The sequence below is a fragment of the Rhinolophus sinicus genome, chromosome 1 (assembly GCF_057876585.1).
Source record: "Rhinolophus sinicus isolate RSI-liver-muscle chromosome 1, RSI-T2T, whole genome shotgun sequence".
NCBI classification, from domain to species: domain Eukaryota; kingdom Metazoa; phylum Chordata; class Mammalia; order Chiroptera; family Rhinolophidae; genus Rhinolophus; species Rhinolophus sinicus.
This window is the reverse complement of record NC_142501.1, coordinates 92,159,756-92,183,120: the sequence shown is the minus strand read 5'-3', so window position 1 is coordinate 92,183,120 and position 23,365 is coordinate 92,159,756. Positions and strand designations below refer to the sequence as shown.

Sequence of the window (23,365 nt, the reverse complement as noted above, 5' to 3'; positions counted from 1 at the left end):
GGACCTGGACTGTTTCGTCATCGACCACAACGGGTTCATCCTGATCTCAGAGAGACCCCAGGAGGTAAGGCACTGGAAGTAGAGTGAGGGTGGAGACAAGTCACCCCGCAGCCATGTCATCAAAGAAAGGACATGGCCCCAGGAAGGAATCCTGGTTTAGAGCCAAGCAGAGTGAAAGGTCTGAAGAAAATGAGGTCTCCTCTTGAAACCAAAGTCAACATAGCAAGATTACAAAATTCATGCACTTTTCAACTGAGATATTACTTCTTTATTTGTCTGTAACTAATCTGGCCTTCTCTAGTGGTTGATAGGGAAATAGTGCACACCATGAGGAGGGGCTCAGCTCGCTGTCTCTCAGGGCCCCACGTTCTCTGTGCTGTGGCTGTGTCACTGAGGGCGTGGCCTTAGAGGGGTCCCCTCAGAATCCTGAGCACCCTCCCACTGCTCCCTCCCCTCTATCATGTTCCCCTGCCCCTCTGTCTACTCAGGCTGCTATGACAGAAAATTACAGGCGGGTTGGCTTCTAAGCAACAGAAATGTATTGCTCACAATTCTGGAGGTCAGAAATCTGACATAACTGAGTGAGGTGCCAGCATAATTGAGTGAGGGCCATCGTCCGGGCGGCTGATTTCTCCTTGTACCCTCATGTGGTAAAAGGGACAAAGAAGCCTCTGGGGTCTTTTTCACTAACCCCATTCCTGACAGCTCTGCCCTCATGGCCTAATCACCTCCCTCTGGCCCCACCCTTGACAATCATCTGAGGGATTATGTTCAACATGGGAATTGTTGGGGGGGGGGTCCATTCAGACCACAGCACCCTTCCCTCCTACTTTCTTGGGGCCCAGAAGGGCCAGGCCTTCCCACTTTGTGCTCTCTTCCTGTCTGGACCTCCCTTGTGGAAAATTCTATTTTAACCCAGCGAGCCTGACCCTCTGTTTGCTAAAGGGGAAATCAAGGAATGGAGGCACTCCATCTCAGCCAGAGCCCTGCTCGCACACCTAATCAGGCATGTGGCTGTCTCCCTGGGTCCCATGTGTGCTCAGAAAGGCAAAAGAGAAGGTACAATTATAATTTTGCATTTGCTGAGCCCCAAACTGGGCCCCCAAATTAATTCTTTATTTAGCCAGAAGTCAATCTAAAAAAGAAGCCTGTTCAAGCCTGAACCAAACCTGAATATGTTCACGTGAAGTATTTCCTTAAAACAAGCCAGAAACATTGAAGTGGTCTCCAAGCTGAACCTCAGTCAAAGGGATATAGTATTTGGTCCAGTGTGAGCTTTGCCACTAATTAGATATGTGATTTGGTTAAGCAGCTTCCATTATCTGTGCCTCGGTTTCCTCCTCTCTAAAATAAGACGGCTGCACTATGTGATTTCTAAGGTCACGTCTAGTCCTCGGAGTCTCAGCGCCTGGGGTGTCAGCAGAGCTGGGGGAAATGGGCTGGGTTTGCTGAGGTCGTGGCCACGACTGTCTCCATCCTCTGGCCTCACAGGAGCTGGCCTCAGGGTCCAAAGAAGTCATCAAACATGGCAGGAACCAGGGCGTAGGAAAGAGATGTGGGAAAGAGGGCAAATGAGGAAAGGGCACTAATGGGTCATGGCATCTGACTCTTGGAGGACAGTTTCTCAATGACCCACTTCTGTGGAACTTGCCTGAGCAGCAGAAGTGAAGAGGAAGATGGTGTCACCCACTCTCCTCTCTAGTAGGGGTTGGGCGTGAGCTGGCCATCAAGACGTCTCTTGCAGGACTTGAATCATTCATATGGTTCCCTGGGCACCTCTTTTCCTCCTTGTCCCTTTCATGCCCCCTTTTGGCCGTGTCACCCTTCCCAGGATAGAGCACCAGCCCATTTAGTATTTCTCAATCACCCTGGGAGAAAATGGGTGATGACAGAAGGTGAAACTAGTGGTTGGAAAGAGGCTTTGGGTTGATCCGATGCTCTCAATCATTCATGCGCTGACTCCTGCTGCCCTGGGGAACGGAGACTGGCAGTGTCTCCAGGTCCCTGTGGTGTTGGCTTTCAAGGGCCCGAGTTTCAGAACGAGTGTGGAAGGCAAGCTGGGCACTTGGGGAGGAGAGCGGTCAGATGCAGGGAGAGGACAGCCAAGCCGGAGGAGCAGGCGTCGGCACATGGCTGCTGACAGGCCAGAGAGCGTGTGCAGGCTTTCCGGGCCAGACCAGCTCTGGCACGACTGCTCAGCTCTGCAGTTGTAGCATGGAAGCAGCTGAGCGTGGCTCTGTTCCAACAGAACTTAATTATGGATACTGAAATTTGAATTCCACATAATTTTCATGTGTCATGAAATATTATCAATCTTTTTATTTTTTTCCAACCATTTGCAAATAGAAACACATTGTTAGCTCAAGCGCCCGATCTGGCCCCCTGGCCTTCATTTGCTGACGCCTGCTTGAGTGGGGCCCAGGGACAGGCACCCCAAGGGCCCTTTGCATAATTCACTGTGGTCCTGGTGTCCACTTGCTCACATGTCTTCACAAATCATGACATCACTGGGTACAACTCTGGATCAGAGGGGCTAGCAAACAGTTTTTCAGAGACATATTTTATAAAGTGTGTGTTTACTTAGCTTATTTATCCCTGTTTCCTCAACTATCATATTATCTTTGTATAGAGTTTTTAAAATCCTTTGTAAAGTGAAGAGGGTAGAAATGAAGTGAAGTCTAATCTCCATTAGCAGGGTTGTGACCTTGTAGAAGCTTCTCCAGGCACCAAATGCCCACTGTGCTTGGTCACCCTCACCTCTAACACAGCCCATTGCTTCCCCTTCCTCCCTCCCCCACTGTGAGGCCCCAGGAAGTGCTGGGGGGCTTTCCCTGATCATCTCTGGTGATGTATTTGTCTCGTTTTATACCAGAGGAAAACTGAGGCTCTTTAACCCCAAAATTCACAGCTACAGAAAAGCCAGACTTACAAGAGAAGACCAGTGATATGAGGGGAAAGGAATTTCTAGAAAAAAAACTTTGTGGTGACAGAAGCCAAGCTGGGAGAGCATGAGTTCTGATGGAAATTGAGAATTTGTTGGGCAAGGTGGGTGACCCCAGGGAGAGTGGCTTTCTCTGGAAGGTGTGGCAGGCTGCAAGTCGGGGTCTCCTGGGTAGTCAGCCTCCTGCCCGAGCGCCTACCCCAGGTCACTCTATTCCTGCTCGGGGCAGAGTTCCTTCACCGTGCTGTGCTGGTCTGAGTCTTATAGAATGAGGACCGATGCCTCTAGGACCCTGAAAACCAAGGCCCAGCATTCCAGACTCCCGGGTTCAGCTCCAAGGCTAGTGTCAGGGTTCTAGCAGCGGCAATATATTGACAGGGCTCCTCTTTCCTCACTCTGGACAGCTCCGACCCTGTGGCCTGAGCCATGTCTGGTTATGAGAAGGCGCCAGAAGAGTAACACCCAGGCCAGAGATCAGCGCTATACACAAGGTGTCCTGGACAGGCTGTCCATCCATCCATTTTTGCTTTTTTTTTTTTAAACTTATTCATTCAGTAACTATGTAACAGTTATCTATTGCTGCATAACAAATTACCCCCAAAATGTAATGGTTTAAAACCACAAGACTTACTATCTCCCGGTTTCTGGGGATAAGGAATCCGGGTATGGCTTAGCTCGGTAAGTCTGGCTCAGGGTCTCTCCCAGGACTGCAATTAAGTTGTCAGCCAAGGCTGCTCCACTCAAGTCATTTCAAGGCTTGACTAGAGGAGGCTGAGCTTCAACGCTCACTCCTGGCTGCTGGCAGGATTCGGGTGCCAGGTAGGCCTCTCCAGAGGGGCAGCTCTCAACATGGCAGCTGGCATCGCAGCAAGCAAGCCAAGAAGAGCAGAGAGAGGAGGGCAGGACAGAAGTCACAGTCTTGGGAACCTCATCTCAGGAGTGACATCTGGTCACTTTTACCATGTTCCATTCTCTAGAAGAAAGTTACTAGGTCAACCCTACACTCAGGGGGATGGGCTTACACAAGGGCACGACTGTCAAGAGTCTGGGTCCACTGGGGACCATTTCAGAATCATACTACCCCACGCTCCTACCCACCCACCCAAACCTGCCCCACCCGAAACACAGCCAAGTGCCCCCAAGGGCACATGACCTGGGCCCTCTCCCCAGCTCATTCCTTCCCCCAATTCCCTTTTATGCCTAGGCTTCAAGGGGAGTGGGGGGTGGGGGGAGCTGGGGGCCGGGGACGGGACCAGCAGTCTCAGCAGCAAATGGGAGCTTGATGGAAATGCATGTTCCCAGGCCACACCCTAGATCGAAGGAGTCAGAAACTGGGGGTGGCCCACCCTCTGTGCCATAACAAGCCCTCAGTGGTTCCGGTGTGTGAAGTCTGAGAACCACTGCCTACGCCTTAACGCTGGTTGCTGTTAACCTGGGTGAGCTTTCCAGACTGGGCAACGTGCCAAAGGTCCAGGCCATGCCTCGTCCCTGCCAACGTCTGTCCGGGGCCTGGGGAGAGAAGGCTGTTGCTGCTCCAGATGCAAAGATTCTCCCCAGACAACGTCCTTCCCAGCCCTTCCTCACAGACACCTCCTACCCAGCTAGCAGGAGCCCCAGGGCACCATCTGCAGCCTGCCTGAGAGCCCAGGCCTGGCTCCCTCCTGGTTCTGGTGGTGTTCCAGGCCTACGATTAGACTAGATGCTTGGCCCCACTGAGCCTTTCTTCCAGCTCGGGGCTCATTCTTATTATAAAGAGCTAGAAATGACAGGATTACAGCCCTCTGTTTGGGGCCTAGAAAAAGAACAGACATCTGGGGCAAGGAGAGTGACAGCAGCTCTGTAGATCTTTGTAATGTCTCCAGTGGACCTGTCGCCTTGGATTTGGGGACTCTGAGTCCTGTCATTTGCCTGTGAATAGCACCCACACACTGGAGCTTCAAATGAACCTCACAGGGGCAGCAGAGCTACAAAATCAGGCACCCCAGTGTGGGGCTCTCCCTAAGTGCCTAACATGCTCAGAAAGCATGGCACCTCCTGCCTCACCAGGGCTGGCAGGGTCCTCAGACCAGGCGACGCTTCTGCCCTCACAGAGCTTCTGATACACCTGTCCTGGGCCTCAGTTCTGCTTGCCTTGGCTCCCCTTCTCCTTCCGTCTCTCTAAGCGCTTTGTCCTACTTGCCCACAGGGCATGACAGACTGTCTTCACATCACTCCCAGTGTGGTGGGCGCAGGAGAAACCTCGGCCTCCCCGCCCTGCATGCACTCCTGAACTTGCCCCTCCAGGCCCCCACTCCTCACTGCCTGCCTCAGCATGTCCCTGGACTCCCCCACACTCCACCTTCCTGGGCCCAGGGCAGTCTCATTTGGATAGCTTGGTGCCTCCAGAGTGAAATTCAGTGCGTCACCTGGACACCAAGATGGCTGATGGCGGCAGAGGCTCTCCAAGAGCACGGAGTTGGCACCCACTGCACCTTTTCCAGTCCCACTGTGGGGCCAAAGGTGCTTGTCAAGGGACCAGGCAGTTGAGGGGTGGGGGGCTTGGCTGTACAGCAGGAAGGCTTGAAAGGACTGGAGCCACTAGGAGCCAAGCACAATGATTCCACTGTAGTAACTCATTTAATCCTCACATCCTTGAGAGGGTGAATTATCCCGCTTTTAGAGAAGAAGAAACTGAGGCTGTCCCTAGCCAAGGAGGCCATGTGACCTTTGCTCCATTCGGACACCAGAGAGAATCTTCGCCCCCACTCATCCTCTGGTCCCCCTTCTCTCTGGGGACAGCGGCTTCCCACAGACACGCAAATTTGCCCAAGCCTGGGCTACTCATCAGTTCTGTATTCTTGGTTGCCACCTGGCCCATCTGCTTTCTGCTCCAGGCTCCTGGGTGGTACCTCACAGGACCTCACCTCACCCCTGCCTCATCACAGACTGGAAGCTCAGGAAGCCCCCGGCCCTTTGCTCCAGCCCGAGCAGCCCAATGGACCGTAGCTTGTGTGTGGTTATTGCCAGTGAAAGCAGAGCCCGGCCCTGCTGTGAGTAAACCCAGCTTGCAGGGAGAGCTCCCAGAGCCCCTGTGGCTGTGAAGAAGCTGCATTTCCCTGCCGTGCTGTGCTCTGGGAGCCCTCCACGTTCAGCCTGGGGGGCCTAAATTGACAGGGTACCCAAGGTTGAATGTTTGGACCTTGGCTTTGCAGGTTTAGGAAATTTGATCAATTTACTTATTTGAGGCACTGATTCACTCTCAGTTCAAATGAAACTGTATCTGTGTTCTGCTGTTAGGAATAGAGTCCCCACTACATTGACTTAAACAAATTAAAGGTTTATTCTCTCACATAAAGAATGGACGAAGGCAGCCCAGGCCTGGTATGGTATGGTCACCAAGTGTCCCCACAATATGGCTATAGGAGCTGCTGCCTTCTTGTCCACTTTCCAGACAAGAAGAAGGGGGAGGGCAACAGACATAAACAAGGAGCAGCCCCTGCAGAGTCATCCCCCTTTAAACAGATTCCGGGAAGTCCCACCCTTATGTTTACTCACATTTCATTGGCCAGCCCCAGCTGCAGGGGAGTCTGGGAAATGTAGTCTTTTATTTGAGCTTATTGCTACCGTAAAGTCGGGATGGCCCACTAAAGAAGGGGAGGATAGATATATTCTCTGCCAGAGTGACATATCCTAGATATTGAGTTGTTTATTTACAAAAGAGGATATATTTTTTCCAGTGTCTAAGAGCTTGCCTTACTCTCAGGAACCCCCCTTTCTTAGAATCAAGTGTCTGAACAACAGGCTTTTTGGTGAATAAGTCTAGTTAGGGAGGAAAAGGAGACAGGCTTATGGGAATTTGGGCCAGCCTCATCAGGAGCCTCAATTCCAGCTCAGCACTTTCCCAGGGAGCAGAATACTCATAGCATTCATTCATTCCCTGTCTGTTGGCTCGTACATTCCTTCAGGAAATATGCACTGATTGTTGTGAACAAGACACTGTGTGGTCTGTGGAGCAGGGAGGATTTCTGCCCGCTAGGATCCCGCTGTCTGGTAATGCAGGAACACACACAGTGACTGGGCAGCAAAAAGTGACCCCCAGCTGGCAGTGATCCCTGCCACTGGAGGGACTTAGGTGGCTTCAGGCTGCACCTTGAGGAACAGGCAGGGTTGGATGCCTCTCACCTTCCGGCTTGCCCTTCTGTCCCTGGAATGCCCTCAGCTCCTCCCTGCTGTCCCCCTGCTGTCCACTGCCCTCGCAAAGAAGCCTCTCAGGCCCCCCAGTCAGAACACATGGGCCTTCCAGGCACAGGGAGAGCAGAGCTCAGACAAGCCTACAGATCTTGTCCTCTCAACGCTCATTTGCCTCCTGTGTGCTTTTGTCAGTAGCCTATCAGTTTCTGAGCGCAGAGGAAAGAGGCATTAATTCTGACGGGAAAGATGAGAGTGGAGGGACTTGGAGGAGGAAAGCTCCTTGGAGTGAGGGCTGAGGAAGGCTGATCAGGAAGGGAGAAGAGCCACGGCCCTCATGTCTCCTGGTCACACTGGCCGCCACTTACCCAACATGCACTGTGGGCCAGATGCCTGGCACACATTATCACCAATCTTTCTCACAACCTGCCCACGGTCACACAGCAGGCTGTGGCAGACCCAGGATTTGAATAAAAATCCAGCACCTAGGTCCGAGCTCTTCCACTCTGCCATGGCGGGCGCCAGCAGGAGCAAGAGGCAGGGCAGGTGCGAGGACCGTACAGGAGTGAGGCTGGAGGGCAGTCTGAGGCTGCACAGCAGGCGTGCACGTGAGCTGCCCCGGCCGCTTGGCTTGGCGCATGCTCTGGCACAGTGTGACGTGCTCACCTCATGTTGGCTGACTGGGTAATGAAGGAGGGGCTGGGGGGGTGGGGTGCGACGAGGGGATTCCTGTTCTAGGAAACAAAGAAGAGAGTGACAAAATCCCAGCTGTTTGTGAGGACTGTCTGGCAGCTGGGACTGGGGACGGGGCGAGCCCAGGTACGAGGGCGCAGTGCTCTGTGGAGAGGACAGGGCTTAGCTTAAGTCACCATCCACGGCGTCGGGATGGTGAGTGACAGATCCACAGGAAACACTGATTAACTGAAAAAGAGGGGTGCTGGTGGCAGGGATGCGGGAGAGAGATGAGGGCGGGGAAATCAAAGGCAGCTCCAGAGTTCTCCAACCTATTTATCCAGTATAAGAGACAGAGAACACTTTTGAACATTCTGTGACCATTTCCCACAGAAAGAAATACATTTTACATCTGACCTAGCACACACACACGCATATATACAATCAAGTTTCACAAAACCTTGTTTAACCTTACAGCAAGTGATTCACTGATTTGTTCAAAGGAATTCTACACCTTTAAAAAGAAAAAAGTGACTGCAGCCCCTAGATTGATTTCATAGCCAAATAATGGATTATAACTTAGTGTTTAAAAAGCACTGAGATAAGAATATGGCAGGGGACCAGGTTAAAGGGAGGAGAGAGGGTGGGATGGATCCCATTTTGATTATGTTGAAGGGCATTTGAAGGGAAGACCCAACTGGTAGCTGAAGTCTGGAGCTCAGAAATGAGCACTGGGCCAAGGTGAGAGGTTTAGATGTCTCCACCCGCTCTCTCTCTCTTTCTCTCCCCCCACCCTCCTCCCAGATAGGAAGATTTCTGGGAGAAGTGGACGGTGCTCTTATGACGCAGTTTCTCAGCACTGGGGTGTTCAGCCAGTAAGTAGGACCTGCTTCTCCCCAGTCTGAATACACACAGAAAAGGCAGGATCTGATGCTAAACAGTCCAGACAGACCTCAGGATCTTGACCTCAAAAATCCATAGTGAGAGCCCCAGAGGCGCAAAAGCAACACTTCTGAAGGCAGGGACTTGACATGAGGTGCGGAGGGGCAAAAGGTCATGCGGGTCCTTAGAAGGAAAACCAAATTTGCTACTCGTTTTCTTTTGGCACATGCTGTTTTCTGATCTGCTTGTCCTAACTCATGCACAGTCAGGAACCCCGGTGAATGAAAACCCTGCAGCAGACGCCCTGGGGCGGGCGGGGGAAGGTCTGGACTCGCCATATGCTGTCTCTGGTTTTCAGAGTGACCATGTATGACTACCAGGCCATGTGCAAACCCCCGAGTCACCACCACAGTGCCGCCCGGCCCCTGGTCAGCGTGAGTGTCACCCCACATATCCTTCCACCTCCCCTAAAATGAGGTCACCTGGTCCCTGGTCTCACCAGCCTCAAGCATCTGGCCCCACTCTTGACTCTGACCAAAAGTCCTCTCCCACCTCTGCCTGCACCGCGGAGCTCTGCATGCAGCCTGCTCCCACCCTAGCCCCGCAGGGCTGAGCCTTGGGGCTTCAGGGAATTATTCTGGCAGCTCATGAAATAAGGGCCCTCTGCAGAGAGAGTAGACTGTAGCTCCTTTCTTTGAATCACCTCACCTCCCAGTGTGGTCACAGAGATCAGCAGGGATCCTAGAAACGTCACCAAGTGGCTCGTCAGGCTGAGGCTTTGCCTGGCCTTCCTGATGGAATGTCCAACCCAAGCTGTCTGCACTACAACATCAATTGCCCTGATAACTCAGCTTTCCAGGCTTCCCTTGCTGAGAAGGGGTGGGGGGGTGGCCGGAGGGGGCAGCCCAGGGTTGTGGTCTCTAATGGTAGTGCTGAGGGAAGCACCGTCCCCAGACCTGGGGTCAGCCTATGTCCCTTCTTTCCCAGCCCATCTCTGCCTTCCTGACTGTGACCAGATGGCTGATTGATGAGCTCTTGCTGTGAGTGGGGGGCTGAGGCTGGGGGCTGGGGGACTTCACACGGGTGTGGCTTCTGAAGGAGCCCTTTGAGCCAGAGGTGTCTGAGGTCCCCACGACCCCAGGGGAGGAGGGCAAGGTCCCAGGGAGAATTGACCATGTGTGTTGGGTCCTCTCCTTCATGCTGCTGCCGGGGGCACCTGTCTGCTCATCCAGGAGCCCTCAGGGGGAGAAATGTATCCTAGAGAACAGGGCCTGGACCAGGGACCACCTGGGGCTCCAGCATGCAGGTCTCCAATTTCAGTTCTGTCTGACAGGTTCCTGCTGGAGTGGAGTGCCTGGGGCTCTTGGCAAGCGGACAGCGGGGCCGCGGGTGAGCACATGCGACGGCTCGGCCTGTGTTTGATACAAATGCCATTGCAGTCAGCTGGTGGGAAACCTGTCACCTCCGGGTGGGAGACAGAGGGGATGGGGACTCTGGAGAGTTCATTGCTCATATCTCATCCTGCTTGGCCTTCTCTCATCACCTGCCCTGTATTCCTGGCTGCTCTCACCTCTGTGTGTGACGTCATACCATCTCGGGACACCACTTCTCCATGTGACACCATTCATCCCATGTGACATCACACCCTGGGACATCCTGGCCTCGTGTGACATTGTGCCCAACCTGTGCTGGGCCCCATGTCCTGGGCAGCCAGAGCTGTGTTCCATCACTGTAAGTAGCGCCCACGGAGGAGCAGCGGGGTGGGTGGGGTGGCACGGAGCTGCAAGTGGCCTGTCCTCAGCTCTCTGTTAAAGGAGTGCATTCAGGGGTCTGAGTTCTCCTCATCCTGGGGCACCCCTGATTTGGGGCCTCTCCCAGTTTACAGCCCCACTCCTTAGGGCTGGGGAGGTAGCCCAGACCTTATCCCACACAAAGACAGTGCTACCCCAGGGAGGATGGGATACTACATCCACCTCGGCGGGTGAGAACGTTTACAACTCCAAGAGGGAAGGGTGATGTGATCCAGTGGCTGTGACCACATGCAGGTGAGCAGCCACCAGGTCACCCCGAGGAGCACGAATAGTGGTGCTGTCAGCTCAGGTGTCTCCCGAGCCCTCAGCAGTGCTCGGGTTAAGGGGGTGGCAGGCAGGGGCCGTGTCTGATCACTGGGACACTCTTAGGATAATGTATCTCCGGTGACCGTCTATCTGAGGACAGTGTCCCCCAAAGGCCTGACCACAAAGCAAAGAAATGTCCTCACTGTCAGCCAGCAGTGACTCTGGACCACACCTCCAGGACAATGAGGCCCGCTGATCCTGAAATGCAAAAGGACTTCGATGGCATCCACGCCATGGGTGGCCCAGGGCTCCCGTACCACTCAGAACTGTCTCGCGTTAGCTGGTTTTGCTCAACCCTCCATGCTTACAGAGCCTTTTCCATGGGTTCTGCCACTTCTCCACTGCCTGGGCTGCACTCCCTGTCCCTTCTTTCTCACAGAGTTTGGCTTCCTGATGATAAAACAATTTCCACTGCTGTCCTCTATGGCTGTGCTCCCACCTCTGGGCGGCTGGAGGCGTCCTTGCCCCTGAGCTCACGTGGCCAGTTCCCGACTGTTTCCAGACTCCTTTTGGAAATCACACCCCACAGTCTTCACAGGACCGCTCTGGGGGCAGTTCACAGGCACTTGGTGTTTGTGACAGGAACCAGGAACCAGGTGTCACCACCCATTTAGAAGCAGACCCCTCCTCCCTTCTGCATGGGGACACAGGGCAGGGGACACAGCGCCCCTCTGCCAGCGGCTGCATTTTGCACAAGCTGAGAATGATCTCCCTCATTCTGCTTGATCAGAATTTCTCATCTTCAGGGCAGCTGTTCCTGGAGCTCTTTCCCGCCCTGCCCAGCAGGCCGGGTTACGCCCGTCATCCATGTCCTCTGTGAGACAGCACTGGGCTGGGTGTCCAAGGGCCTAGGCTGGGAGCAGGCCCTGCTGCCCCTTCCCAGCTGTGTGACCGTGGGGAAGCCACTCAGCCTGTCGTTGTTGGCATGGTTGCTCTCGTTACCACTGAGATGACCTACTGCACAAAGCAGCTCAGCTGAGAGGGCAGACAGGCGCCCTGAGCCAGCCCCCACTGGGGACGCGGTCAGTGTAACTGGGCCCGGAAGGGGAGGAGCCAGGGGCGAGCATCTGCAGGCGTCAGCCAGAGCGCCCACTCTGGCGTCCTGAGGGAGCCTGGAGCGCCGAGCTGAAGCCTGACCACGTGTGCGGACCCCCAGCTTAACGCTGTGGTTCTTCCTCCCCGTTGGGACTTCTCGGCTGCAGACTGGCCTCCCCTCTTGCCATCAGGTCTGTGGGAAGTCGCTGGGTCTGGGAGTTAAGGAGACCATAGCTCCCCACGTAAGCCTTCTGTGACCCTGCAGAAGGTCACATCTGCAACATGGGCCTATGTTGCCTGCCCTGTCTATTTCACACACAGGCCCTGAGAACAAAAGGAAAGGCGTGGAAAGTGCCTTGAAGAACTAGGAGTACTGTGTTAACAAAACAGCGCTGTGATTTTGCACAAAAATGATGCCATTCAGCCTGTGAGTGGGCCCTGTGTGCTGTTTGCGCCCCTCAGGAGTGAACACGGGTCCTCCAGGGCAGCCTCCCAGGGCCTCTACTTTTCTTCGTGCTGAGTCCTTTCTGAGTGGACTCAAGTGCACCACACAGACATGCACTGAGGGCCCCAAAAGCTGGAGACTCAACACATTGAGGACCCCACCTCGCCCAGCTCTCCTCCAGCCCCTGGCGGCCAGGCGCTGGCCCTCCCTGCTATGTTCTCACCCTGCCGGCCACAAGGACCAGAGAGCAGGCCCAGGGCTCGTCCAGGACCTGCACTCACAGAGCACTTTAGCTAGAACTGAGAAATGTCACCTGCCCACAGATGAATTGCTGGGGTGATGGGATTAAGGGGCTATAGTCTCCCCCAAACCACACCTTGGCACTCTTACTACCTCTGCTTTCCTCTCAGACGGGGGACATCTAAGTGCTGAAAGGAGCCTTTGAGAAGAGGCACTGTCGCCCCCGCCCCACCCTCAGCTTACAATGAGGATCCTGGCTTCCAAAGTCAGGAAGTGGCTTCCCAAGGTCATGGGGCTATGTATCAATCACACACAGCTGACACCCAAGGCCTCTGGCGCCCTCTGCTGCCCTTTCCACTGTGATGCACTGTTTATTCTCTTTTTCCCTCCCTGTTTTCTCCCAGCCCACCTGTGCTTCACATGTCCTGAGAGCTTTCTAACAGGGTGCCACCCGCAGCAGGCTAGGGGGCATCTCACTGCATGGTGGCCGCACCTGTGCTGGAGTGTTGACGCTGGGACACACCACTGCTCCATGTGACACGGTTCATCCCATGTGACATCACACCCTGTGACATCCTGGCCTCGTGTGACATGGTGCCCAACCTGTGCTGGGCCCCATGTCCTGGGCAGCCAGAGCTGTGTTCCATCACGTGCTTCTCCCCGCAGCACGGCTTCCAACTCGGTGACCCCTTCTCCCCTCCGCACCTCTGTCTCCCTGCAGCCCACAAGCAGAAGCAGCAGGACGTGCTGCAGCCCTGCGACACGGAGTACCCTGTGTTTGTGCACCAGAGGGCTTTCCAGGAGGCCAACGGGCTCATCCAGTGTGGGGCCTGCCAGAAGTAAGAACTGAGGCAGCTCTGCCGGCCTCCAGCCTCAGGGCAGGGCTGGGCCACCCACAGGGAGCCAGCTCCAAAGTAGGGGAAGGGACGGGTGCTCTAAGTGAAAGGCCATGCTCCAGAGGTCTGTTTCCCGAAGGAGATAGGCTGAGGCAGACGGCATGAGGGAGGAGACCAGCTGGGGACGGTGGACTACCTGGTGCGGTTAGGGCGACTGGGCAACGGTGGTCGGAGGCCAGATCTCTGTCAGTAAGTCAACCCCCCACCCCACCACCAGGCCCCAAAGCCACCCAGATGAGAGAAATGATCCCACAGTTCAGTGTCTGTCTCACGCCTGCATGGCAGCTCAGTGTCAGGCCATGCCAGCTCAACTCATCAGCAAGACTCTGGTAGGCAAGGTAGATTTGAGGAAAGAAACAAGTCATCTCTCCCTTCAAAATCTGTCTGTTCAGAGGAACGAACAGGAAAGCCTGCAGATGCTCCAGGGGTGGGCGGGCGGGAGGAGGGCTGCTGGCATCATCAGACCGCCTCGGGCATCTCCACTCCCAGGCCTGGAGCCCGCGTGGCCGAGCCTGGACTCAGGCCTTCTCCCATGGAGAGGCTGCTGGCTTCCCCGCTCTGCCAGGCCCTGGCCAGGGAGGCAGGAGGCCTGAGTGAAAGTTCTGTCCTGCTGACTCCCACCCCTGACCTCGGGAAGTTCTGTCCTAGGCCAAGAGGCAATGGCCTCCTCTAGGGTGTCCCCTTGGCCAGCCTCCATTCTCCAGGGCTTCCCAGGATGTCCCCGAGAGACCCCAGACTTTAAGCAAATTATTTTATAGTGTAACACCTCCGACCTTGGCCATCCGGCAGAGTCAAGTTTCCATCTCTCACTAGTGTGTGAGACTGGGCAGGGTTTTAAACCTTAACACAGTGGTTTTTCTTGGGACAAGAGTGGAGCACTGTGCCACCTTGTGGCCAAGACTGACATTGCATCTTCCCCAGAGGGCCTTTCCCCATCACACACCCAAAGCGAGGATAGCCACACATCCCTGTTGGCTTGAGACAGCCCTGATTTATGCCTGTTGTCCCTGCATATATTAAATAACAACTACTTTTGCTCTCAAAAATGTCCCAGTTCGGACTTCCTCACCTCCAATCTGCTGGGAAAGGAGCAGCACAACTGCAAAGGCTTGTGGGTAAAATAAGTCAATTGGACTGAGTCAGTTGCCCAGGACTGTTCCTGCAGCTGCCCCTGATCTGAACTGCCTCCCGGTTCCATTTCTTCCCCTACCACCCTAACTCCACACTAGAAGTCTCCAGAAGCTTCTTCCCTGGAAGCCCAATGTCAAGCCTTCCATGGAGAAGTTCTGTGACCCCACCTCTCTTTACTGCAGGATATTTGTGATGCAACAGGTTCCCAATAGCAGCCTTCTCCTCCTGGTGACAGATCCCACCTGTGACTGTAGCATCTTCCCGCCAGTCCTGCAGGAGGCTACAGAAGTCAAATATATCCTTCCAGTCTTCCCAGATGCGCGGGGCGAGGAAGGAGTGAAGGTGCAGGAGCTAGGGGGGCTCCAATTTGGAGGCTGAGGCCAGCCTCCTAGCCCACCTCCCCCACAGAGCATCACTGCTCTCCAACCCTCCCCCCAGGCCCCGGGGCGCTGCCTCCTGACCCTGGAAGCCACTTGCACAGCAGCTGGTCCCACCATGGGTAGGCTTTTCCAGAATGTAGTCTCCAGGAGCAGCTCCGGTCATGAGATGTTCACCTTAACAGTGAATTCTGCACATAATGCCTCTGTCAAGTGTGACAGGATGCGCTCCCAGAAGCTCCGCCGGCGGCCGGACTCCTGCCATGCCTTCCATCCAGAGGTGGGGGCTAGCAGAGGTGGGGGGGGCTTGGTCTTCACCCCCAAATCCATGGCTCCGGGACTGTGTCCACACACCTGCAGATATCCGTGCGTGGACACCTGGGAGTGCAAGTGTACATGAATGCATTCATGCACGTGTATCCAAGTAGTAGTAAGCCAGCCAGGACCCACGGGGCCTTCTACACAGAGCTGCTGTTCCCAGGGCGTGGGCCTTTGGTAAATGAACTTGCAACCTCCCCATATTGTCCTCACTGCTGCTGTGCTCAGCTCCGAATGATCTGGGCAAACAGGAGGAAACCATTGTGTGCATAATGCCAGTGGTAACCAAGTTTATCGAGCACCCACCACGTGGCAGGCCCTCAACTGGGCGCTTTACATGCTCTAATCTGCGCTGGACATGGCAGCCACAAATAACCCACATCAAGATGCGCCCAGAGTTGATGGCTCTCCTGAAGTCATTCTGAAAGGATGACCCCACAGCCACTGCCAAGACGGGGAACAAGCAGAGAAGTCTTGCGCCCAGCTCTTGGGCTGAGTGTACAGCCTCTCCTGTCCCCTACAGGGTAGGGGGTCTAAGAAAGATGGCAGTGCTTCCTCTACTTCGTGGAACTTCCCTCTTTCCCCAGCTTTTGGCCCCTATTAGTTCTAAAGCCCCCTCCCCACTCCTTGCCTCCTCTGGCTGGAATGGGACATCACCTTAAATGCTGCCCTCTCACGTCTGCTCGGTTCACAGGAGAACGCCCAGGACTGTGGTGGCACCTCGGACACCCCAGCCTCTCCCCCCCTGCTCCTGCTGCCTGTGTGTGCCTGGGTGCTACCGTCCCAGCTGCTGCAGTGACACCCACCCAGTCTGACCTGTTTTGACAAGGTGATCCTTCCAGAGACATTTTAAAGAGTCAGCAACTGATGTGGGATCCAATTCACTGTAGTTGGGTTATCAGCCAGGTCAGCGCTCATTCCATCTTGAGCTAATGGTCCCTGCCCCCCAAGATCGCTGGATGGAACCAGAAACCACTTCCCAAAGACCTTCCAGGGAGCCTGGGGCCACCCACCCCATCCCCATGGACATTCTCCTATCCTTTCTACCTCCTTTCTGGGAGTCTAGCATGAGCTCAACTTGGACCAAGACAAAAGAATTTAGTTCCATCTATTCTCCAGAAGTCCAGACCCAGCCAAAGGAAGGGTCAGCTGTTTCTAATGAACCTGGTTGGTCTTCAGTAGAACCCAAGGTCTTAAAGGTACTGAGAAGGAGGAACAGAAGCAGACCAACAGCAGGAACGAGGCGAGGGCAAGAACAAGCCCCCACCTGAAACAGCTTCCTCAAAGTGGGGTGCATGGTGAGGCAGCTGGGTTTCTTTCTGCTGCCCAAAAGAAGTTGTGTGTGTGAGGGGGGGAGGGATGGAGAGAGAGAGAGAGAGAGAGAGAGAGAGAGAGAGAGAGAGAGAGAGAGAGAGAAAAGGCAGGGAAGTGAATCATAATGGGAAGACCTAGAATCCTTTTGCATCAACATGACTGCATGTGATGTCTGCAAACTATTGCTATTAAAAAACTTCTAAAAACCTCTTTGCAAAGTCCCAACTCAAAGGAAATTTTGCATCTCTCTAAGAAGCCGACAGGGTAAGAAGAAGCTGGCGCAGTGGAAGATAATGCGAGCTCAGCGGAGGCCGTAGGAATAGCTGGGCCAAGCAGAGAAGTCCCAGGGAAAAGAGCAGTCCTTCCCAGTGGCAAGGGGAGGGGTCTCCCGAGGGCCAGCTCCAGACGCCCCAGGAGGGCCAAGTCCCATGCTGGTCTTTTTCTGACCACTGGCTCTGTTCCTGGGATGGAAATTTTGGGAACCAATTTGCCAAGCAGAGTCCACAGGGAAGGAAGCTAAATCTGGGAACTCACTCTCCACACAAACACCATCTCCAGGGTCTTGCCGCCCTGGAATTTCCTCCTCCCTCCCCCAGACCTGGCTCATGAGAGACAGCAGTCCTTGGAGGACCCGCCTTCTCAGCCCGCAGCAACTTCAAGGTACAAGTATCCCACCAGTAATTGGCCCACTTCTCTCTAGAGTAAGCCAACTCAATAAAACACATTATGATATTTGTAAAATGCCTTGTATTATCAACCACACAATGGTACTTCCACACAATGGAGACTTCCACTATTTAAGTCTCACAACAATCCTGAGAGGTAGGGTAACAACAGCCTGTTTATAGTTGGAGAAATCGAACCTCAAAGAGACCAACTCAAGCTCGCTCACTCAGCCCATTTAAGTGGCAGAATAAAGCTAGGAATAGCTATGGTTTACATGTACCAGGTAAATAACAGGTATTAACTCATTCAACCTCGCAATGCCCCTCTGAATTGGGTACCAGCATTTAGCCACATGTTACAGACCAAGAAACTGAAGCATAGTTGAAAATTGGCTGTCAACTATTGGAAGACTATTGTGAGGTTTGACTGTGATATTCATATAATAAGCCTATTATTATTATTACGTTGTTTCATGGAGGAGGGAACAAAGAAATTAGTTTGGATACCAGGAACAATAGGTCACAGGTGTCCACCTAGCACAGGTGGGTTCGAAAGCAGTGAGGAACCCCTCCTCCGGTCCCCTTGGCTGCGGTGGCTCGGAGCTAGACCTCTTTGTGACAGGAATGGCAGCACGAGCACTTCTCAAGCATTGCTCCAGGCCCCCACCCCCTTCCAGGGCCACGGCCACCCACTACCTCTCTGGGCCAGCATCTGACCTCAACCACAGCCTCCCACACTGCTGGTCTCTCTGGGACAAGCCAGTGTTGGCTTTGAGAGGTTCTTCTTCCCCACCCAACCAGTGAGAGCATTCTCAGGCAATTACCAACTACTTTAGCCATGTAATTTTAAACTAAGCTTAGAAGGTGCTGGGGGAGATCCTGGCCTTGCTTTTCGCCTCTGTGTGGCCAGGAGTGGACTACAAGGCCCGGAAATCCCTTCAGAACCAATGGCCAGACCACCTCTGTAAACTAGCTTTGCTCTTCACCCAGAAGTCTTGCCTTGGAGGTCAGAACTATTCTTCCTCTACTTTTAACAGAATCACTCAGGACAGCAGGTGGCAGCCTGTTAAAGCTGGCGAGCCATCACCCTGATTTCAGGTTTGAACAAATTAAAACCAAAGGCATTTAATAAATGACAAGAGTCTGGGGTACAGAATCTTGAAATCTCTTTTCTTACAAATGTTGCACATCGTTGGATGACCAAGACCTCAAGGCTGCCGTCAGGCCCTCCTTCTTCAGTACAGAGATACAGTAAAACTAAATCCACCTAATAATTTTGCATATTTTAATAGAAGTGCTTTCAGGTAGAATGCTTCAATAGCCACTTCACAATGCAGTTTGAGTTCACAAGGGGGAATGGACATACTTTAAAGTCAGAAAAGTAAATATGGGGGAAGAGGGTCACAGACCACAAAGGGGAGGAATTAGAGCAAGTTTGGCATAAACGCCAGCCAGCCAATCACTATGGGAAACTTGAGAAATGCTGATCTGTAAGAGCATCTCAGGGAAAGATGCCAAGGATATTTTATAAGCCATTTAACAGGTGAGAAAACAGAAGATGGGGAAATCTTGTTTGTTACCAGGGAAATGGTAGAACTGGGCTCTGATCGTCTTGTTTCCAGGCAGTGCAGCCGAAGCAGGGATGGCTGGGGGGGGGCAGTAAGGAGGCTTCTGGGGTCCTGCAGCTTAATTGCCTGTTTCCTGAGTCCCCGAGCATGCTCCATGCCATCAGGAGCAGAAATTACAAGAGCCAGACTGTGCTTGTCTCACCAAGTCATGGCTTAAGGCAGGAAAAGTTAGGACACAGGGAGTGGTGGTCCACAGTTCATTCCCACTGAGGGAAGAAAAATATAGGATGTGCTGTACCTGAAGCAAAATATTCTCGAGACAAGGATATTATTTCCGGGGTAATTTTAGGGCAACACGGCCCAGAGGCTTCTCTAGGCCACACAGAGCCCTAGCATTCAATAAAGTCAAAATTCAAACTTGTCCTTACCTATTTCCTTTACAATAGCCACGGACCTCACCTGAGCAAGGAGTATATAGACAGCATGTAGAAAAAGACTAGGAAAAGACCAAGTGGGTTATTGGTAGGCCTCAGATGACTTTTTCCAGAGCAGAATGTCATCCAGTGCTCTAAACCCAGATAATATAAGGGAAACCCTTAAGTTTTATCTGTACTTAATAATGAAAACTCAGAGTGGACATATTATCCCAATACTGGAAATTCCCCTGCAAAACTAAATTTACCTAAGGCAAAAGGGGTGGGATTCCTCTTCTTTCTCAAATTACATAGAAGGGTTAACAATCCCCAAAACTTTTAGGTCAATATATACGAGACTATTTAACAAAAGTGGCGGCCATCAGCCTTGGCCTTTCTAAGCTTGTTTTCTAACCTATGAAATGTGAGCTGATCAGTTCATAGGGTGGCAGTTACGATGCTGAGACATCGAGCGTTTTAACAGATCCCTTTGCACAACGTGAACATCTTAGGTTTTCTTTCGATGAACTGTAATAATAAATTAGGAACTGCCCCCTTGGAGTTAGCTCTCCCCTCCATTCTACACGTGGTCAGAAAGGAGGGGGGGGGGGAGTGAGCTGGACATAAGCACTTTGACTTGTGCACTCAGACGGGGAAGTTCCTGAAAATTCCTTAAGCTTCAGTGTCGAAATAAGGCTTCAAGTAAGAAGTGTCAAGAGGCATGAGGAGGTAAGCTGAGACAGTAAAAAAACACACCAAACAAGTTCATATTCCATTTGGGTTTTTTTATTAGAAGTCGAGAATACAGCAAGTAGGGAAATCCCAGGTGAATGAAACCATTGCACAGATGCCTTTCTGAAACCCCAATCTTCTATGATCCCCGAAAATGTGCTTTGTGGCTTCAGCAATGTATAAAGGGGAAGGGGAAAAATACTGAAAAAGGCCACTATTTAATGGTGATAGAATGAAGCTTCAGAGGTCCTAATCAGCCTAGGGCCAAAAAAGAAAATTAAAAATCTGCACAGAGCAAGCAAGCCTCGGACTGCTGAGAGTAAGGCACTCAGGCGCCAACCTGGGGGGTTCTCAGCGGGCACTGCAGGAGCCAGTGCAGTGAGGCTGTTGGTAGTGAGGTGCAGACACACACGTATAAAGGGGCACACTCACTTCCACACACAGACACACACACCGGCAAGAGGGAGGTTTTTACTGGATTATACAGCTGATGTTAAACTTCATTTTCCCCAAGGGTTTGTGCTAATGTTGAACCAGATTCCACTGCTCCTGTGGGGTGTCGGGTGACAGCTACCTCTGCTGGCGATGCTTCAGGGCTGCATCTTGTAGCCCGTGTCCCCAAGTGCACGACCAAAGAGCAAGCCTGGCTTCTGATAGGTGCTGCTGCTTTCACACAGCTCAGTAAGTTTCCTTCAGAGGCCAGTGCCCGCCAGTCTGCTTCCTCGGGGCGTAATACTGCTCTGTAGTCGGTCAGGCACTGAGTCTGGCTGAGTCCACCTAGCACCCAGGGCAGTGACCTTACCCAGAACCAAAATACTCTTAGGTTCCTGCCAAGTTCTACAATGGATTCTTTCTTCCTGGTCCCCAGCTTTTGCTGGAGATTGGAAGGGGAGAGAAAGGAGAAAAAGAACCAAGAATAAACCGAATAAACAGGATGCCCTTCCCGTATTTCCAAACACCCAGCCGAGGATGCCTGACCTACGCTTAGGGCCTCAGTATCTAGTTCTAACACCCACAGTCCCCAGGGTGTAACTCAATCACCAAGTCTTGGATGACAGTAAGTAACCCAAGAATCAAGTGATATTTGGGAGGTTCGCCTATGAGCCAAGATCAGAATTCTATGAGCCAGAGCCTCCCCCACCACTCTCCTTACACCAGACCGGTAACCTCTTAGACATAAGCAATTTTTCCTTTACTTCCAGCAGCTCTTCAAATCAGTTTTAAAGATTCTACCAGACTCCCTGGCAATAACATACAATTTCCTTTTCAAACTTCTCCCCTTGCCATCCCTTTAGAAATGGGGTTCAGGGAATGCTAATAACTCCATGGTGGGTATTGGGCATGCTTTCCATGAGTTCAATTGTTTCTTGTTCAAAGAGAGCTGACGTGTGTGTCATACCGAGGCTCACCACGACAGTGGACCAGAGGTGACACTTGTCTTCCCTAGTGCCAAGGAGACACCACCCAACCTACAGAAGTGAGCTCAGGAGGCACGTGACAAGGCAGAATCTCTTGTGGCTGGCTCCATGCCAGTAACTACGATTCCAGGGAAAGGCTGATTTTTATTCCCAGGAGGAGGAAAGATAGTTAGGGCAGTGATTTTAATAGAGGGAAATTTCCAGAGTGTTCTAAAGCTCCATAACAAGGACCTGGGAAGCTGGTGCATCCCTGCAATCAGATAAAAATCACCACCAAATTGAACAGGATGCCAGGCAGTAGTCATCTCAGCCTCCCTGCTAACATGTCCAGAGCTCCTCTCACTGTCTCCACCACCCCTTCGCCAGCATAACTGCCTTTCCCAAGCAGGTAGCTCCACTCCTTGGAGAGGGCCATCTGCATAGTGACAAGTCAGTCTGCCACACAACAGCTTAACTAGCCTTTGACACATCCTGTTAGCCATTCATGTGCAGCTTCCACTGAGAAAACACATACCACCTCCCTCTACCTCAGGACTCCCACAGGCTCTCAGGCATGAGTGGTCATGTGATCACCGGGCTGGGGCTGTGCTCTCAGCCCCCGCCCCCCGGGTCCAAGGTGTGTCAGCCTCTAGAAGGCACCTGGGTGCACCAAGGCACCATACATTCTGGGGCTGTCACCTGATCCTCCTACAGTCACTTTGTGCAAAATTGGAACAGTGTGTGGTACTTGCATGTTTCAATCTATACAAAAATTCTCCCTCCCTCCCCTACCCCAATGTTTTAAACATTTATATAAATTCTTATTTAAACAGTACGTTAGAAATCTTATTTACATTAATTTCTTTGTTCTCCCAAAAGAGCATCTAAAATCACACTCCCATCCCTTAACAGGATATAAATGTTCACCTAAATTGGTCTGTGTTATTGTTTAAAGGAGAGAAAGGGGACAAGAATGAACCCCCCGCTAACCTGTTCCTCAGAGAAATACAATCTGGACCAGAAGCCAGTTTGCCAGGGTCTGTGCAGAGCCCTCGATCGGGGAATCCCGAGGACACGGCGGGTCAGGGCCGCTTCTCCTTTCCTCCCAATTGATGCACTTCTTCCTTTGAGGTATGATTTATTTTTGTTTTTCTCTCCTCAGTTGTGTGCCATGTGGAACCCCTGGGGAGTCACGAAACCCATGAGGCTGTCAGAGTTTGGTGGCTCCTCTGGCATCGGCAGCAGAGGTCAGCAAGGGAGGCCTGCGGGCTGCAGGCCCTGGGCCAGGGTCGGGGTCCTGGCCGCTGGTCAGGATCACAGTGCATCCTCTTCACTGCAGCCGCCGCCGATCATGAAACGGAACTCCTGGAGGTTTGAGACACCGTGGAAGTGAACAAAAGCTCCCGCAACCACAAAGATGTGAAACAGCTGATGAGAGTGAAACTAGAGGCAAAAAAAGGGGGTGGGGGTAGAGAAATCCATACATTATTAAAAGTCTGCTGAGATTCTTAAGATCATTTCTGCTGAGCGGAGGGCAGGGAGCTGGTGTAACAGAGCTCAGATTAGAGGTGTCCACAGGTCTTGGAACTCCATTAGGCATATCACATTCTGCTGAACTGAAGGCCAGCTGTCCCCAAAGAAATCAAGGTACTGCCGCTAAGGTCTCGCCATGAAAACATGCACACTTAACACTGGAGCACTGGTGACCTCGGGCAAACGATGTCGGCAGACCCTCTTGCCAGCAGAGCACAGGATCCCCTGATGCCTAGCAGTGGGCTCCAGTCACACAGAGGGCGTTTCTGTCACTGCTGATGGACGTTTTTGTCATGGACTCTGGTCATTTAAATGTTGCTCTCTATTAGGAAACGACAGGGATTTCCAGTATTGGGTACAGACAGGGCCAGGAGATATGGTGACTCTGGAATTGCATGAACAACAGACGACTAGGAAAGCAGGGCCTTTTACTTCCTTCTCATGTCAGAAGCTGGTCTACAAACGTGATGTTATTTCTGATTTAACCTGTTCTGTTGAATGCTAGGTCATACCTCAAAAGGG

At 52.6% G+C, this 23,365-nt stretch overlaps 2 protein-coding genes across 2 annotated transcripts in view; one reads left to right on the top strand and one right to left on the bottom strand.

The window, feature by feature from the left end:
- CACNA2D4 (calcium voltage-gated channel auxiliary subunit alpha2delta 4) overlaps positions 1–17,250 on the top strand; it is a 116,453-nt gene extending 99,203 nt beyond the window's left edge. The window contains exons 29-38 of the mRNA XM_019711256.3: positions 2–64; positions 8,585–8,655; positions 9,021–9,096; positions 9,650–9,702; positions 9,996–10,051; positions 10,373–10,393; positions 13,221–13,338; positions 14,709–14,821; positions 15,101–15,183; positions 15,916–17,250. Coding sequence (XP_019566815.3) covers positions 2–64; positions 8,585–8,655; positions 9,021–9,096; positions 9,650–9,702; positions 9,996–10,051; positions 10,373–10,393; positions 13,221–13,338; positions 14,709–14,821; positions 15,101–15,183; positions 15,916–16,020 — 759 coding nt within the window. The 3' untranslated portion in view covers positions 16,021–17,250. The remainder of the gene's footprint in view (position 1; positions 65–8,584; positions 8,656–9,020; positions 9,097–9,649; positions 9,703–9,995; positions 10,052–10,372; positions 10,394–13,220; positions 13,339–14,708; positions 14,822–15,100; positions 15,184–15,915) is intronic.
- Positions 17,251–19,951: 2,701 nt separating this feature from the next.
- Positions 19,952–23,365, bottom strand: part of ADIPOR2 (adiponectin receptor 2) — a 63,623-nt gene continuing 60,209 nt past the window's right edge. The window contains exon 8 of the mRNA XM_019711300.3: positions 19,952–22,753. Within this exon, the coding sequence (XP_019566859.1) occupies positions 22,625–22,753 (129 nt within the window). The 3' untranslated portion in view covers positions 19,952–22,624. The remainder of the gene's footprint in view (positions 22,754–23,365) is intronic.